Source organism: Sturnus vulgaris, chromosome 2 (assembly GCF_052056855.1).
Source record: "Sturnus vulgaris isolate bStuVul1 chromosome 2, bStuVul1.hap1, whole genome shotgun sequence".
NCBI lineage: Eukaryota > Metazoa > Chordata > Aves > Passeriformes > Sturnidae > Sturnus > Sturnus vulgaris.
The window spans coordinates 104,020,499-104,038,053 of NC_142244.1; the positions used below are offsets into that span (position 1 = coordinate 104,020,499).

Below are 17,555 nucleotides of genomic sequence, written 5' to 3' on the forward strand. Positions count from 1 at the left end.
CTATTGCCAATTAATATTATGAAATTAAGCTATATTTGAAAATTCATCAACCCTAAAGCAAAAAAGTTGTATTTACTTTAAACATTGCAGCTTGAGGCTCCCCTAGTTCATGAAATGGAGGTTTGCCTGTTGCCATCTCAATAATGGTACAGCCCAGGGACCAGATGTCAGCTGGAGCACCGTATCCTCGTGGTCCTTTATCGATGATTTCTGGAGCCATGTACTGCAAGGTTCCTGCTCAGGACAAAAGGAGCAGTCAAGTGTATATTCTTCATTCTTATTAAGGAGGATTAACACAACACTCAGCAAGCCAAAAATTGTCAAATGCAACCAGTACAGCCAAATACCTTATCTCCCATACCAGCACTGAAAACTAGGCAAAAACTTACATTATAGCATCTTTTTTTACAAACTATCTTTTTGCCCTTCTTTCTAACACAAGATTTCAATGTTCACCACATAATCCAGTAGCTTCCTCAGGAAATAAAATTATATCAAATTTTTGCAGACACCAACTTTTAAAGATTATGCATATAAGAGATGGCAAAATCTGAGAAGTGACAGATAGTCTTCATGAGAATAATTTTTCATATTTTCTCCAATAAAGAGAACCCTAGTGAAAGGGAATTTGAAACAGTTTGAAAAAAAGCTATTTTTGCAAATATAGGGCGATAAATAAGGAACCCATCATAGTTTGTCTAGAATTTCAGGATGTCTCAGATGTGCTTGGGATTTCTTGCATCCAAGGATAGGAAAAAAAACAACCCCAAAGACAACAAAAAAACAACCAAACAGCAACAAAAAACCCACCAAAACCCCAATCCAATAAACCAACCAGTCAGAATTTCTGAAGTTACATATATTGACAAAATAAGATTCTACCTGTAGACAATCTGAGTGTAATACTAGTAATAATGCTGAGAAAGAACAGTACAGAAAAAAATAAACAAAAGATGGTCAATTTGGTATCACTATTATTGAACCATTAACTACCACAGATAATGAGGTCTTTACAGGAAGAGTCCACACCACCACCAGCAGAAACCTCTATATGTTCAGAGTGTTTTGAACACTACAGTTCTTTCTCCATCTGAATTTCTATCAGCTCTGTTATGACACCTTTAAATTAAATTATTTTTCTTCCTAGGAATGCAATAAAACTACACTGCAGTAGAACTGTGGACTATCAAGTAATGGACATATGGTGAAGATAAAAGGGTATCATATGTTCATTGAATGTGACTGCTGCAGAATGGAAGTTCAAGCCACAGCTTTGCCCTCAGGCTGTGTGTCTTGAATGAAGGGATGTAATGTTTAAACCACCAGAAGTCTGATTCTTCAAACCATGTGATTTTATTACATAATGCCCAAAATTTAGGGTTTATGTACTGAGTTACAGAACAAAACCAAATTGCTAGAGACCTTTCAAGATCCTCTGGGGTATAGCTACCTGCTTACTGATTTAAATCCAAAATGATAACTTAAGTATTTATTCACATGACAAATTACATCTCAAAGGCAGAAACAGGGCGGAAAAATTGCAAGAGAACAAAGAAGAAGGGCGCAAGGAAAGAGTTACCTCCTTTTATTACAGTATGGTGATTTTTCTTAAGATATCATTTCTCCATATATCATCTCTACTGACAATCAGTTGCTAAAAAGTCACTGAGGAGTATATAAAATACAGAAAAAGAGAGTGATAGTAATAATGAGAGAATGAGTAAAAATAACTAAGATATGTTACTTCAGAAGCTTAATTTTATTTTCATGGCTTCCATTGTAAGAAAGCTGGAGGAACTGCAGACACACCACCAGAGAGGTAAAGGAAAGTCTTGATTTTCACTTAAGTGAAGGTTGTTACCTTTTGTCTTCCACTCTGAAGCCATCCATGACTAATGGCTTTGTCTGTTACCATTTACCTAAACTGCAGGCAAGTAAGAGGCTTGTGATATCAGCCTTTGCATAAGGCCATATAACAAGCATAAACACCATGTTACCCTCATCCACTGATCACATACGTGACCACATATGTCAAAAACACTCATTTTTTAATGTGGAGTTTCCCCTTTTGCTTGGCAATTTTTATTTTCCCTCAATATTACAAGTCTTTAAAACCTTGTTGTATTGAAAGCTGTTCTGTAACACATCGGCCTAAAATTTTCATGTAAACCCAATTCATCACTAAGCCAAAGAGTCTCTTGGCTCAAATGCTAAACCTGTCATGAAAACCCTGATAAACTCTGCTAGATTAATCTTACCTGTAAATGTTTCAGTGCATGGATTGATTCCTGCCAGCCGTTTGGAAGTGCCAAAATCTGAGATCTTAACCACGCCACTGTAGGTGTTCACCAGAACATTGTCCCCCTGTGGTTTGGACAGGAGAGGGAAGGCAGTGAACAGGGAGGGTAGACAGATAAATACAGATTCTCAATCTCAATTCTCCTTCAAGTTTGCACTTATCTTTGTAATACACCTTTCTACAAAGCAATATTCCAGGAGCACCAGGAGAAGGAGTTGGTTTATGCTTTCCTCTTTTTATCAGCTTCCATGAAATCCTATTAAAAATTCTACTTCATATTAGAGCAAAACTAACTGAAGTAAAGATAAAAAGCAGCTCAAACAAGACACAGAAAAGTTACCTTTATATCTCTGTGTACAATCTGGTTCTCATGGAGATACTTGAGTCCTTCCAGAATCTGCTTGGTGTAAAATTTAATTGTAGGTTCTTTCATTGGGCCCCACTTAGATCTTAAGAGAGCTGAGAGGCTGCCTATAGGAGTTTAAGAAGAAAGTGTATCAAGATAGTGAAATCCTGAAATTAACGTGAAACGCATTAAGTCTGAATGAAGCCTTTGCTCAAATCCTAATATAAGAGAAAAGAAGTACCTATGACAAAGCCAAATTCTTGATAGATCACTCACAGCAAATAACTTGCTGCTGCTCTGGACAGGTTATTTCCTACTTGCCAGGTCAGGTTCCATTCCCACAAGAAGAATAAATGTTCTGACAGAGCTGGAGCCCTCACGTCACTGTAACAACTGCTGAGACTACAACTAGCACCCATGTAGCCCTTAATGAAACAAGGACTAAAGGTAACACTGCAATAAAACAAGGCCTAAAGATATCACTGTACTGTGTTATACACTGTACTTCATGAACCACAGGTATGGGCAACGACAAGCTGATTTTCTTGAGGCAGGGAGGGTAGAACCCAAAACAGAAAGAACTTTCTCTTTACAAATATGAGATCAACTTCCGGCAATATTCAGAGACAGGAAAGAAAGTTCTTGAAAAAAACCTCTTGAAGAGATGTTCAAAGTAGGAGATGGGCCATCCACACATCCCTAATTCTAATAAAACTAATCTTTAAATAACACAAATATTTAAATCATGAGGCAAAATACAGTTATTCAGCACAAAATAAACGAAGCACAGTACTCCTACTTAAGGCTAGAAAAATTCAGCTAAAGGAACTTTCAGTTCACACCATCAGCTTTCTAAAGTAAAGTTTCCTCAAAGAATCTCACACAATCTGAACAGCTGGTTCCTTTTTTAAGACTGGCTACAGAGTTTAAAATATCTAAATTGGTTCAGCAATATCTTGCCATTAGGAACTAATCACAGCACACTTTACTGTGCATATATGAACAGGAAACACCACCAGCTGACACTGTTAACAAGTGTGGGAAAGCAAGTGGACGTGTTGGTATAATTTCATCATATCTGCATGCATCATGCAGGTCAAAGTGTCTCAGCTGTCAGGTGACAAGGTCACAAGGATTCAAAAACTAAATAATTTCCCTACATCCCTAAATGCCCTGGATGTATTTCATTACACTTCAAATGTTTGTCTGGACTTTTCTTAGAAAACCTGATTTTTTTCCCCCCAATGTTCTTACTTCTGATTTTACTTTGCAAATTAAATTGATGCAAAATTAAAACTCATTCTGACACATCTTGACTCTGAAGAATAAATAGCAAAATGAAGATGGAAACAACGTAGAGAAGTTACAAAAAGATTTCACATCCTCTTCCTCCAGCAGAGAAGGCTGGAGGAGTGAAACTGGAACTTATGAGCAAGGAACACATCTCACTTTTATCTCTAGTCTACCTAGAGAATAGCAGTCCTTTGTACATAGCAGTTTAAAAACAGTACTTAATTATTCTATTAGTGTTACTGCTAAAAGTAAAACTTATACTGAAAGCTCCAGTCATCATTGAGCTCAATGGACTATACAGCTCTAACTCCACTATTTATAACACGAGTATAACATGAATGTTTGAAACCAAATACTTTTAATGACTTCTCTCTAGGTTTAGAATTATTAAAGAAAAGGGAGAGGGTACTGGGACCTATACTCTTAAAATTTACTCTCTCTATGAGAAAAAGGACTTATACAGTTAACATCCCAACAGAAAAGCCATACTGAGTGCACAAACACGTTAAGTGCTTATCTATTGACTTTCAGTCAGTTTGAGTCCCAAATGCTTTTCCTTTGGCAGACTAAACTCAGCATGATACAAACCTCCTGGCACCTGCTCCATAAAAATCTTAATGTATCCATTTTCTGAAACAGATCCAAGGTACTGGACAATGTTCCGATGCTTTAAATATTTGTGCAGTGCTATCTCTTCATGAAGAGGTTGAGAATACCTATTAAAAAAAAATTAACCAAGGACCATTTCATCATGCAGGAAAACGTTCTAGGCTATGCTTAAATGCTAGTTAGACAATATAATGGATTTTAGGGATACCACTCCAATTCTCAGAGAGCATCTTGTCCATGCCCTTAAAATGCAGCATGATACACTGCCTACTCCAAAAAACTACAGAGACAGATCTCAGAGGAACCCTGGTGGAGAAACATGCCCTCCAAGAATTTATATGTGTGTCTTCTGCATCAATACATAGCACTGTCTTTGACTCCAGAGCTCCTCTCATGCTTTTCATCCTCCCCAAAAAGAATACAAATGAGATACAACTGCAACCTAAAGCCAAAGATATGTCTCCTAGAATGTAAAATATACATATAGATTATTAAACTGTTGTATTTATGACATATAACATATATTTTCCCCAAAATTGGAAAGTCTTTATTCTCAAAAAAATACTTTTGCATACTAGGAGGAAATAGTAATTAAATTTCAGTATATTGGGATTTTATAAACTAACCACACAGAAACACATGCTATGAAGAGCCAAGTTTTCAAAAAACAACTGCATTTTTGTTCACAGTGTGTATATAACAATGAACTAGGTCTTACCTGCTGTCTCTCTCAGGTATTTCTTTGATGGCTATTCGGACCTGGTTGCTAAGGTCTCTTCCAGCATAAACTATTCCATAAGTACCTTTCCCAAGAACTACCCTGTCACCATTCTCATCATAATCATATTCATACTGCAAGCAGAAAAGATCAACAAAGCAGCACAGAAATTGTTATCACTAACATTTGACATTACAGAGAGCCTTAATCCCAGTGTAACCCAGCACAGAGGGGCTGGTGCAGTGCAGCTGTAGGACAGCAGGATACCCACCAGCCTGGTGCTTTACACAACTTGTACAATTTGCCTCTTACTTGCTTTGTAATACAATCTTCCTTAACCAACTTTGAGAAAGATGCATTCATCCAAACAAGGAACAAAGCAATAAACTAAATTCAATGAAACAGTGCTGTCAAAAGAAGCCATTCATGTATCATCTCTCAGAACTGCTGACAGAGCCTTTAGAACATGTAAATATATGGAATATAACCTAAAATTTTGAAACCAGTGGTTTCATGAATAGATGAAAGTAACCAGACCATACAGTCACCTCAGGACATCCCTTCTCACTATGAGATTTTTCCAAAGGGCAGAAAAAAATATTCATCTTGTAAAAAAATTCTTAAATATAATGGTGGTTTCCACTGCTGCTGAAATGTGCTAGACCATATTTCCAGCTGAATAACTCGATGCTGGTTCATTGACTTCAGTAAAGCTACCCTAATTTACACCACCTCATATAGTGACCTTGTGACAGAACTCTCCTACTCTAAAGGAGTGAATGATGTTTAATGAAAGTCTACCCCAGACACTATATAAAACCAAATTTCTTAGGGAAGCTGGGTTGAACTGCACACCCATGATTCAAATCAGGGAACTTATAAAGGATGAAAGGACCTGGACAATTTCACAGTCTAAGACATTGTCAGGAGTACACAGATCTCCCTTAGTAACTTCCCACATCCAAGAGGATGTCCCATATAGGAAAACTGCAGGGTATTCTCTGTGGCCTCATGTGATATGCCTATAAAAAAACCAAACAACACAACTTTTAAAAATGGCCATAACTACTGACTTTTCTGTCAATGATGACTTTTTCTGCTGTGTCCAATGTGACTGTCTGACACAGAATGAAGCCTTGGAGTATTTCTTTCATGTGCCTTCCCAGTTCACATTGCAGCCCTGCTGCTGCAGTGTCCATGTGTCACTGACACTCCTCCTCTTCACCTTGGCAAAGATGGCAAGTTTCATGCTGCTGTATGGAATGTGCTAAAGAAAACCTGTCTGTCGCTTATCCTAACAGCATATTCTGCTCAGTGCAACTAAACTGGAGCAAGCACAGCTTTAGCACAGCTCCATTTACCACATTTCAGCACTTCATGGTTCACAACATAATCTCGTTACACGATAGGCATAACTGACCCAAAACGCCATATGCAAAACTTGTCAGGTTCTTTGGTAGGAGCACATCCAGCTTTCACAGCTATCATATGACATAAAACTGCAGAAAAAAGACAGCAGTCACATTGCAGAACTTAGGATTGACAGCAAACCCATCTGCAACACACTGGTCCTGAGCCAACCCTTTAATTACCGTGGAGAGACCTATGTTCTTCAGACTGGGTCCCATGATAAGTGAAAATTGTTAGGATTTAGAGTTCAGTGCTAGTTAGTAGACAGTTTAATAGACTTTTATATACTTGATGTCACTTTACATTTGCTTCTTCTCATCCCAACAGCTACAAATATTGAATAAACCACTGCTGGTTGCCAAAAATCTGAAAAAGTGATCCACTGTCTGTGAAATTCAACCAGTAGGTACAAGTAAACAAGTGTTCATATCTGACCTTTTGTAGGGCAGAGTGTTCTCTAGAATATCCTATTTGGGGTACAGCAGGTACTCTTAAAGGGATAGGAACATCTTCATACCAATATAAGGAAGTGAATACCCCAAGGATGAAGGAATTGCAACATTCACATTCCTTCATAATACTTGATAGCTGTAAAATTAGACTGCAGTTTATACATAAAATATACAACACCTTGTGATAACATTTTCATAAGGATTCTGACTGAAATCAGATTTTATTCCCCCAGACTTTACAGGAGGTTATTTCTTCCTCTTCCCCAAATATAAACAGCTGTTTTATTAACAGTAAGAACCGTTTTCTCTGTACTAGTGGAGCCCATCCACACAAAGCTGCATTTTCCTCATTGTCACTTCTTAAATGTAAGATCTCAAGCTGCAGAAAGGCATTAAGTATCTTTCTTCATTTATACACTAAACTAAGTATTTCTCCCCTTCAGAAATCCTGATTTCTGTTTTAAGGTCCTAACCTAAGACAGTAAAAGTACAAAGTGACAACTGTGAAAACTTCAAGATATAGCTCAGAGATTTGAAATAAATTTCTACAGTTGCATCTCCATGTCATTCATTCAAGCAGGATTGCTTCCTGCTTTGCATTGTCAAGTAATTTTTTTCAGTTTAGTTTTTAAAAGGCTCAAGCCATGATGAGCTCACATCCTCTGAGAGACTTATATAGCTGAACAGACTGTGTTGTGTGGAGATAGTCCTGCTATTAGCTGAGCACATCATTATGTAACATAAAGATCTGTAGCTATAGCTAATACCCTGTCTGTACCAAGGCAGGGCCCTGAAGCTGTGTCAAGACCACAGCCGGATGTATTAAACTGGGCTTAACAGATGTGTGTATTTGTCCTTTTGGCTTGAGGAAAGAATTCTGTGGCCAAACAAACTCCAGTGCAAAAACTCATCTTTCCCACTACGTGCAACTACATTTAACAGTACAGCAGAGAGCTCTGTAGTTCCTTTTTCCTCCTCTGAAGCCTCAAGTCCTACAAAAGCTCACTACCATGAAGAGTTGCTTGGAATTGTCAGCCTAAGAGAACTGCTGGAATGAGACACAGTCAGAAAGATGTCCAGCTCAAACAAGCCACAGGAGGGTTTTCCTGCTCATTAATTGAATTGATTAAATTTGCTTGTCCACAAATAAAACTTACAACCTACCTTCTATGGTGGCTTTTCAGATTTCAAAACAAATAAAAAGAATGGTATGTATTTAATGCTACAAATATGGACATCTGCTAGAAGTCACTTTCTTTTATGAAGACATGGATTCACCTATCCCAACCTGAGGCCACATGAAATATCAATACCCCTTTCCAAGTTGGTGGCTTTTCCTTTTTTCCTCTCTTTACTAATTCTAAAGAAAGCCTACAGCTACTGGACTCCTAACATGGATGTTACAATGATAAGAAAAAAGCACAGTGTATTAACCTGATCCGAAATACCTAGAATATCTCTGGGACAGAAGCCTGTCAAATGGAATTACCTGGAGTACTAGTGGTATCAGGTATCAGGTAGAAAAGCTAAAGTACCTTTGTAAATGGTTTTTTCTTAGCATTTATTTAATCTTTTTTTTTTTAATCCACTTGAGCCAGCTGATAACAGTTGATTCTTATCTGTACATTGTTTGCAAGAGAATACAAACACAGCAACACATTTCATTAAGGATTTATACAGTTCACAGTAATAACAGGTCCACTTCATAAAAAAATGTGGTTTTTTTCAAATAAATGCAAATCTTATGTACAAATATTTTTGAAATAATTTAAATTCCATATACAGTTAAGGAGCTTAAATACCATTTATCTTTCTACTATACTGACAGGAAAGTGCAGGGAAGACTGAGAACAAGTTTCAGAGTTCTTAAATGTTTTCATCCTCGACATACCTCTAATGTGTCTCCATCTATTTCTCCTTCTAGTTCCAAAGTACTGCCGACTGCATCAGACAAAATTTCTTTCACCAAACCACAGAATCTAAAAAAGAAATACAAAGCACAAGATCAAAGAAGAATAATACTCTTTTGGAAGCAGACTAAACAGATTCTTGCAAGCTGGGCATTGCTTTCAAGCTGATAAACTGACTAGCACGTTCACAGCTTTCTTTCATTACTGACTTTCTCCATCTTTATCCCATTCTAAATGATGAAGAACATCAAACACACACTGAAAAGCCTCATTATTGATAACATTATTTTATTTGCTGTAGCAGAACTCAATAGTTACTTATTATTGCAACTGCATAGTAAAATCTTGGTAGATTCAACTCAAATACTTTTTCAGCACATGTTTGGCTGCAAGTGTGATTACTCTATTTCAGAAAATCACATGTTGTAGCTTTTTGTCATGCATTCAGAATGCCAAAAGTATAAAAAGTAGTAATGTGGCTAGAAGAACAGAGTTTTAAGTAATTTCCAGTTCTCTGGGGTGGAGATACTTAAGTACAACAACATTTTTTCTTGTAGTTCCCTGCCTGAGCCACTAATTTTTTTCCAAATTCTCTAAGAAATGGGTAAAAATTTAAAATAAACAAGTAAAAAACCTATAAAATATTCATAATTTCATTTCATACATCTCTTTCACTAAATAACAGAGACACATCTCTTGAATTGACTCCTGTGGCACATTGAATACAGCATGAAAAATGTGACCATGTTTCATGACACACAAATTGCACTGCCAAATTAAGGCTGAGGAGGTAACATTCATTTTAGTGTTTCCTACATTTTATGCAATGCACTCTGCAAAGCTAGCCATTTTCTTTAGTTTGAATTTATTCCATATAATGCATTAGTAGTAATTATTGCAAGAAATGGTGAATATACCATTACACTCCCAAACCTAAGTGTATTAACAACTCCCTCCTACATCATTCAGAAGGTGTATTTGCAACTACCAGTCACAAGGCAGAATTTGTTCTGTAAACATTTAGGCCCAAAATTCAGTTAGTCTGCTTACTTTTTAGAGACAAATATCAGCAGAAAATATTTAACTACAGGTACAATCAGTAACACAGATCTGTGACACAATGTAAGTTAGAATTTTTGTACACTTAGATACTCTTGTTTAAATCAAACTGAACAAACACACAAAAGAACCTGAAACAGTGTAGCACCTTGACCAAGATGAAAATAAGAAAACACCTGTAATTTAGATTAAGCTGGTTAAGCCTTTTTCAGACATAAGGATTTGTAGATAAACTAATCAGAATGACACAGGAAGTATAATGGGTGCTTTAACCACCTTAAGCATCACCGAGTTCACTTTGCTTTTTCATCAAGAAAAAATAAGTGAAGAAATAGTCTGTTTCTCAAGCAAAAATATTGGTTTTCAATCTTTACTAAATCAATTTTATTTAGGATATAGATGAGGCATGCAACACCCACACAAACTGAACTCACCTACTACATTGGTTTTCTGTAGAAAAGTAGATTTGAAAGTCATCATAGTTATCATGGACATAAAGAAAACAACACCGTTCATCAAACTTGGAAATGCTGTAAAATTCACATTAGGAAAACATTATTTTGGATATTACTATGGTAAGAAATAGGGCAATGAGGAGGGTTTTTTTAATTATGAACACTTAAGAAACATCTTTTCCACAGTTAATTACCTCAGAGAAGCAGTATGTAATTATATGTATTTTCCTTATAATTAGGATTTTTTAGCTTATTTATATATTCTATAACCCTATCTCCACTGTGATAAATAAGCTGCTGCTTACTCTGATAAAATACCAGTTTATCTGAGGTGTATAGAGGTTGGTTTGTTGTTCACATCCAATTCTACTTTTACACAATTCTATCAGACTCCTTGGTACTTGATGACACCACAATGGAAAGTGAATTGCTCTGACACTAATTTAGCTATCCAGAAAATCTTTCCTTAAACATTGAAAAGTACTTCATGTTTTTGTAATTCCATTGTTTCTACAATAAAACTGAACTGGGAAATACCAACAGTGTAACAGATCCTTCTCAGTCTGTACTTTTCATGGCCTTAAAACCAACAATCAAGTTTTGAGATGACCAATATTCACTCCAAATTGCAGCAATAATTCTGAAAAAGGGATTATCTATTGCATATCGTGTCTTGCCGTCTAAACACACTAAGCAAAAAGTGAATGCCATAAAACACAGTATCAATATGAAAAGAAATCTAAGAATTAACCTCTTACTGAAACCATTTACACTTCAGTATTTTACTACATAATCTCAACTTGTTGTGCTTCTTAAGGTATTTTTTGTGCCTTAAGTTAATAAAATTTCTTAGATTCTTGCCTGATCTGTTCAGTCAAACTCTTCTATTTTGCTTATCTTCTGCTGAGCCTGTTACTTAAAATACATGACAGTACACTTCAGTATAATTGCCACATTACATGATCAGCTGATGTTGCCTGTTGAAGCATCATTAAGGGTTACATGTAAAATGTTCAAAAAATCCAAATTTTGCCTTAAGACTTTTCTAGAAATATGTGGAAATAACACTATGCCAATCTTTAGTTTCATTTAGTATAGCAATTTCCAGTCAACAAGTCAGATGAGCACATATCTGGCTTGAGAACTAAGAGATAAAGCAAAGTGATTCTTTCAGGGGCAAACATAGAATAGACAAGACAGTGTCTAAGTAACGATATTGCATTACAAACATTGTCATGTATGGGGTATATAAGATGAACTGGTTAGTATAAGTACAGTTTAAGAGTTTTGATAGAGTGTATTTTAACCACTCTATCACAATTTTTTTTTAAACAAATGCAATTTCAAAAGTATAGTAATTTAAAGTTGTCACATACAAAGCAAACATCTAACTCCACTAAATTTAAAAAAGATTGCTTCTTTGAGCTTTGTAAGGCAGTGATTTTTTTAATCACTCAGCTTTGATTAAAAATCAAAGCAAATGAAATTAATTGCTTGCTTCCTTTTGATTAAAGTTATCTTTCTCAAAGATTAATTTCTGTGCATGGTGTTGACTGAAGGTAATTAATGTGGTACAGAAAAATTATGCTGAATTATTCTCAATCAGTTCCATAGACTTCAGTAATTCATATTGCATTGGCGTAATAGAATGAAATACCATGCAAAATTCATTTAAACCAAAGCTTGCTTTTTTTTAGAAGAAAAGACTGAAGATATGATAGAATCTATGTCCAAATCTACAGTTTTAGGTTTTCAACCATCACTTGCATTAGTCAGAGAAATGCTTCTCTGAGCTTACTTGCTTAGGCAAATCACACAAGTTCAGGGAAGGCAAATCTGAGACCTAAAACTTTAGGCACTCTGAGTCAAGATCAAAGCCTAGAAGTCCTCTCCTTTCAGAACTACAGAACCCATTAGGTATCTGAATTTCCTCTTGTACTTGAATTAGGTTTGTCCAGCACTTAAGCTTACTCAGTCACACAAGTGGCCCCAGACAACAGTCATTTATATCCCTAGGAAGGCCAAATCCACCAGTGGAGAGACTCAGGAGCTCAGAGAGAAGGCAAAAGCCCACCTGGTGTTCCCTGTACTTACAGTTCCTCTAGTGCTTAGCTGCAGCCTGCATAATTCAGAGAGGAGAAAGGTTTCATTTTTTTTTCTCTCCTGGTGTTCTGTCTGTCACCCTTCTGGCAGCAAAGCAGCCCAAATTAATATACATAATCTACCTTCTAAATGTAGTCAAGCATTTTGCAATTATTGATACCAAATGCAAATATTTTCTATCCTTTCAGTTCTCAGAACAATCCTCTTCCTTCTGATAATATTCTATAATATATTCTATACTATTTCTATAATATTCTGATTTTGGTACTAATACTTTGACCCATTTTCTTGTGACTAGTGGTCTCATTAATCTAAGCATCACAAAATGGAATTGTCTTAACTATTTAAAGGTTAGTCCCTGAGAAACTCCACTATTCATCTACTTCCAGCTTAAGAATTCTTTTCTATCCTTAGCAAAATTATGCTTGATTTATTAGTTCTCTAATGATTCAAGTTTTAGCTAGCAGGTATTTAAATAAAGTCATATCAGAAGTATTTCTGAATTCCAGACAGAAAACAGACACCATAGTTTCCTTCACTTAAAGGACAACAAAGTTTTCTTTCACTTATGGAAGGAAGCAGGAAGCACTAAGGGCTCTTCCTTCCTTCTGCCCTCCATGTTTTTAAATGTAGAGATGGCAATAACTTCAATGAAACGTTTAGAAAAATCTACAAAAATCAGTTACATAATGGAAAACAAAACTCCACCAGAGAATACAGACACTCAATATCCCTCTCAGATCTGAGTGCCCATATGAGAAATGTACAGCCCTGCCTGTGCATGGAAAGGCAAACTCTTCTGTCACATTTCAAGGCAGGTTGGACAGAACAAGCTTTTATAACAGGCCATTGAAAGAGGGAGATTTAAGGTAGATTTCCCACTTAAGGGAAATCTAAAACATACACAAAAAGTCACTAAACTGACAAACCAACCTTATTCCCCTAATGGAAGAAGCTGCAAAATTCCATTCATGAATCTGTTTCTGTAAAGAACAAAGGCATAAAATCAACCACAGTTTAACCTTGACTTAATACTGAAAACAAAGTCACAGCATTGTAAGCAAAAGAAATGTTTTCCAACATGTCTCTCTCTTTCTTTCTTCACCCCCATATTTTGAAATAAGATTAATACATGGGTAAAGAACTATGCATACATTGCTATTTTACTCACTTGAAAAAAAATTAATATAAATGGCACAGGGTGGAAGCAAAGGCTGCATTTTCTCATGTAAATTCAAACTGAAGAATAAATTGTGCAGTACAATTTACCAAACATTATGTTTTGATGCAAATACATCTATATCTTACATTAAACATGGAGCAGACTATGCCCTGCTCTTACCTAGGCTCAAAGGGAAAGGCAAATTCACCTGTCTCCCTAAGAGTCTTGAGCCAACAGCTTTGGCCCAGGGAACACACTGGAGGCAAAACAGAGGAAGGATAGCCTGTGTCTAGGACTGCAGCCCTCCATAAATCTAATTATAGCTAAGGGCTGGATCTTATTTATCAATGTCAGATATGCACCAAAAATTTGTTCCGTAAAGCAAAGTTATGTCAGACACATTCACCTGAATGTAAGTACAACAATGTACTGGAAAAATCATTCACAGATCCAGGTCCTGCTCCACTATGCTTCTTTCCACACTTTGTCTCTCTACATTTTAGCCTATTCTCCATCTATGTTGTTCTAATATTAAATAAGTGTATACATTGCAGATTTCAAGTCTTTCAATGTGAAACTGAAATTATTTCTCATTTTTAAGAGCTGACACTGTCCATAACTGTGCCTACTCCATTCTTAATCCCCTGTGCCTTATCCAATAATCCAAGATGCCAAATATTTTATTTCTTGACACTTACTTGTCACAGGCTGCCATGTTTTTTAGTTTCTAATATTACAATTGTAAAAGTTTTAAATGCCTAAAACTTTGAGCGCAATACTTTACTTTTAATCTTTGACCTGCATCTTAACTAAAATCACAGAATTCTAATGAGAAATATAATGAGCAGAACAAATAAACCATGCACTTCTAAGAAACACGGTCTAGATAAGTTAAATTTGAATGACATCAAAACCACTTGATTTCTAATCAGTCACTCCTTTAACTTTCTCTATAGAATGTCAACTTTCATATCTGCACAAAAGAGATACTGAGGCTTGGGCTTGAAAGAAATGTAGCAAATTCTGAACTATTGCAAAGTGCTCCAAGATCTACATGTAAAAAATTACTTTATGTACAGTGAATCAGTACATTTAACACACTTGCTGATAGTTTTACCATTTCAGGAGGAGAGACATGCCACAAAGACAGAGAGCTCTCATCTGCTTCGCTGTTTATTGAAACATAGGCAGGCTGGTAGACTTTAGTTGGTTCTATCACCAAAACCTGAAGACAGAGAGCATTTTTCCTTAATAAACCAGGTAATACCCTACAGTATCTTCAGATGCTCACATATAGACAAAAGGACAAAATTTTGAAGTAAGACCTAAAATATTTTCAAGGCAGATAGGAGGGCAAGACAAGGCAGGAAAAGTCTGTGTTTTTATCAACAACAGAATAGCATCATTACAACTTGTTATAGGAGACTTACAAGTGTTTCTCAGAATGCTTTTGGGCTAGTGGGTTAATTTTTTTAATAGCATAAAGATTAAGAGAGTACAGGGGTTTGGTTCATGCAGTGAAATAACAGGCAGTTAAGTTTATAAGTATTATGTTTAGAGTATTCCAATTCTTGTAATATCCTATCCAGAAACATAAAACATACAAAACTTGTTTGGACACAACATCTTACTGGAAATCTCAGTCCATTAGTTGTTTCTTTCGTTGCCTCAAAAATTATATCTAGCCAGAAAGTCAATCTTTCTTGTTTAGGAGAATGTTCTATGGTGAGTTTCTTGAAACGCTGAATTAACATCAGATTCTGAACTAATGATTTCAAGTACCTAAAATGTATTGAATTAGTGAGTTAACAGAGAGAAAACAAAATTTGACCAGATTCTAAAACCACTCTACTGACTTAGACATCCAATATGAGATGTGTTTTAAAAGCTACCACATTGGAAATGGTAGGGCTGATTTTTACAGATTTCTGGAAAGAATAGCAAGTTTAGACAAAGCCTGAAGTCATAAGCTCACATGGATGTTCATGAACAATAGCTCTTTGCAAATGGGTGCAGTTACACAAGTAGTTACATGGGAATTAGACAGGATATGATGAGTTTGAAGATGGTGGGGGAGGGAAGCAGTAGCTAACTAAACTCTGAAAACAATGGTTTCACAATCTTTTCACAATTGCTTCACAAGGAATTATTACTAATATCCAAATTCCTTCTGATAAAATGCATGCTTCAATGGGATATAACCTGACAATGTTGGATAAATTTATTTCTCAACTCCCCACTTCCTTCTCATAACAAAAGAACAGAGCATAACATCAGAGTTGCAAACAATCTAAGATGGAAAATCCAGTTAAGTTATCCATGTGATTTTTTAATTCATGTATTTCCCCATAATTTAGTACTTGAGCAACAGCCTTCTACCACATACCACACTGGGGGTTTCAGCTTAAAAAGCTTCTCTGCTGCTTGTACTGCTTTACCAACATCATTTGCCAGCATGCTCACACTGAAGAACTGTCCCACATCCCAGTAATTGTTCATTTTTTCTAGGCTTCCTTTTCTTCCCAATAGACTGTTTAACCGTACACCTGTAAAATTTCAATTAGAAACCACAATTTTCTATCAGTAAAACACTTTTGTGGTTTTTTTACTGGTAAGTCGATCAGTAAAAGACTAATTAAAGACTTGATTAAGCATTACTGATAAAAATAAAGAGGAATAAGTTTTCCCCAGAAAACAACATTGCCTAATACAGAGGCAGGATCTGCAAATCATGCCCCGAGTACAGTTCAGAAAGCCAGAACTCTTATGACACAGTGCTGAAAAACCTCTTACTTCCTGTCTGGGCTATCTACCTCCTGATTCTCAGTGTAAGATGCACAGATCTGTGTCCTCATCTGCATTTACTGCAAGAGATCCATGGCTAGAGGTTCACACAATCCACCCCAGAGCAGGGTCAGAAGAATGATTTAAAGCCACCTTTGCATTTTTAACATTTACAGCTCAAATATGCATTTCAGACAAGACCAGATGCCAAATATAATGTTCAACTATCATCTCCCTAGGAAGACCTGCATATCTATTTCTATTATGGGATGTTATTGTAAATGTAGTGATGTGTTTTAGTTAGTACATACATGGAAGATGTGACTGACACTAGGTAGACAACAAGTAACTGTCCTGGTAGATCCTTCTAGACAATACTTCTTGTGGATCTCTCAACTCAGTGACAACAGAAACCCTTTGGATCCTTTCTTGGCATTCCTGAGGAGAACTGGGCCACAATGTCTCTTCCTGTCTTTGTGCCCTGCTGGCTCTGCAATGGGATCATCTCTGTGGTGCAGTAAAGGCAGTTTACAGATGGTGCTGAAGTTGGTCCTTTGTTGTTCTCCCATCTCTGGGGCCCTTTAGACAGACCATGCTCCCCGAAAGCTGCTCCAAGGCAGCCAGAAGGAAAATGTGCCTTTGAGATCCCTGGGCTTTAGACTGCCATCCAGGACCCACCACAAAAAGCCTGAACACCTTTCTGTCTATGCAACCCATCACTGTAAGTATTTTGTTTTCTTCATAGGGAGAGAGGCAGAAAACTTGTCTGTGGCCACTGTGTGTGGCTATTTACCTATTTTTCTCAGTTCCATTGAGTTTTCAAACTGTTGTCCTGCAACAAGCAGCAAAACTGCAAGGTTAATTCCAGAATACAGAGTTGGCTGGAGATCAAATCCTTTGCGATACCTGCAGAGAAGAGTCAAGAACTCACATCTCATTGTTTAGAAGAACTGAA

The 17,555-nt window shown here is 36.5% G+C and overlaps 1 protein-coding gene across 2 annotated transcripts in view; it reads right to left on the minus strand.

The window, feature by feature from the left end:
* MAP3K15 (mitogen-activated protein kinase kinase kinase 15) overlaps window positions 1-17,555 on the minus strand; it is an 80,986-nt gene that overhangs the window by 13,063 nt on the left and 50,368 nt on the right. For both annotated transcript variants that reach the window (XM_014875830.2, XM_014875831.2), the window contains exons 8-19: window positions 17,394-17,506; window positions 16,203-16,362; window positions 15,448-15,598; window positions 14,934-15,041; window positions 13,588-13,637; window positions 10,531-10,626; window positions 9,019-9,106; window positions 5,266-5,399; window positions 4,527-4,654; window positions 2,640-2,770; window positions 2,259-2,364; window positions 77-234 (exon numbers count right to left, since the gene is read on the minus strand). In XM_014875830.2, the coding sequence (XP_014731316.1) occupies window positions 77-234; window positions 2,259-2,364; window positions 2,640-2,770; window positions 4,527-4,654; window positions 5,266-5,399; window positions 9,019-9,106; window positions 10,531-10,626; window positions 13,588-13,637; window positions 14,934-15,041; window positions 15,448-15,598; window positions 16,203-16,362; window positions 17,394-17,506 (1,423 nt within the window). The remainder of the gene's footprint in view (window positions 1-76; window positions 235-2,258; window positions 2,365-2,639; window positions 2,771-4,526; window positions 4,655-5,265; window positions 5,400-9,018; window positions 9,107-10,530; window positions 10,627-13,587; window positions 13,638-14,933; window positions 15,042-15,447; window positions 15,599-16,202; window positions 16,363-17,393; window positions 17,507-17,555) is intronic.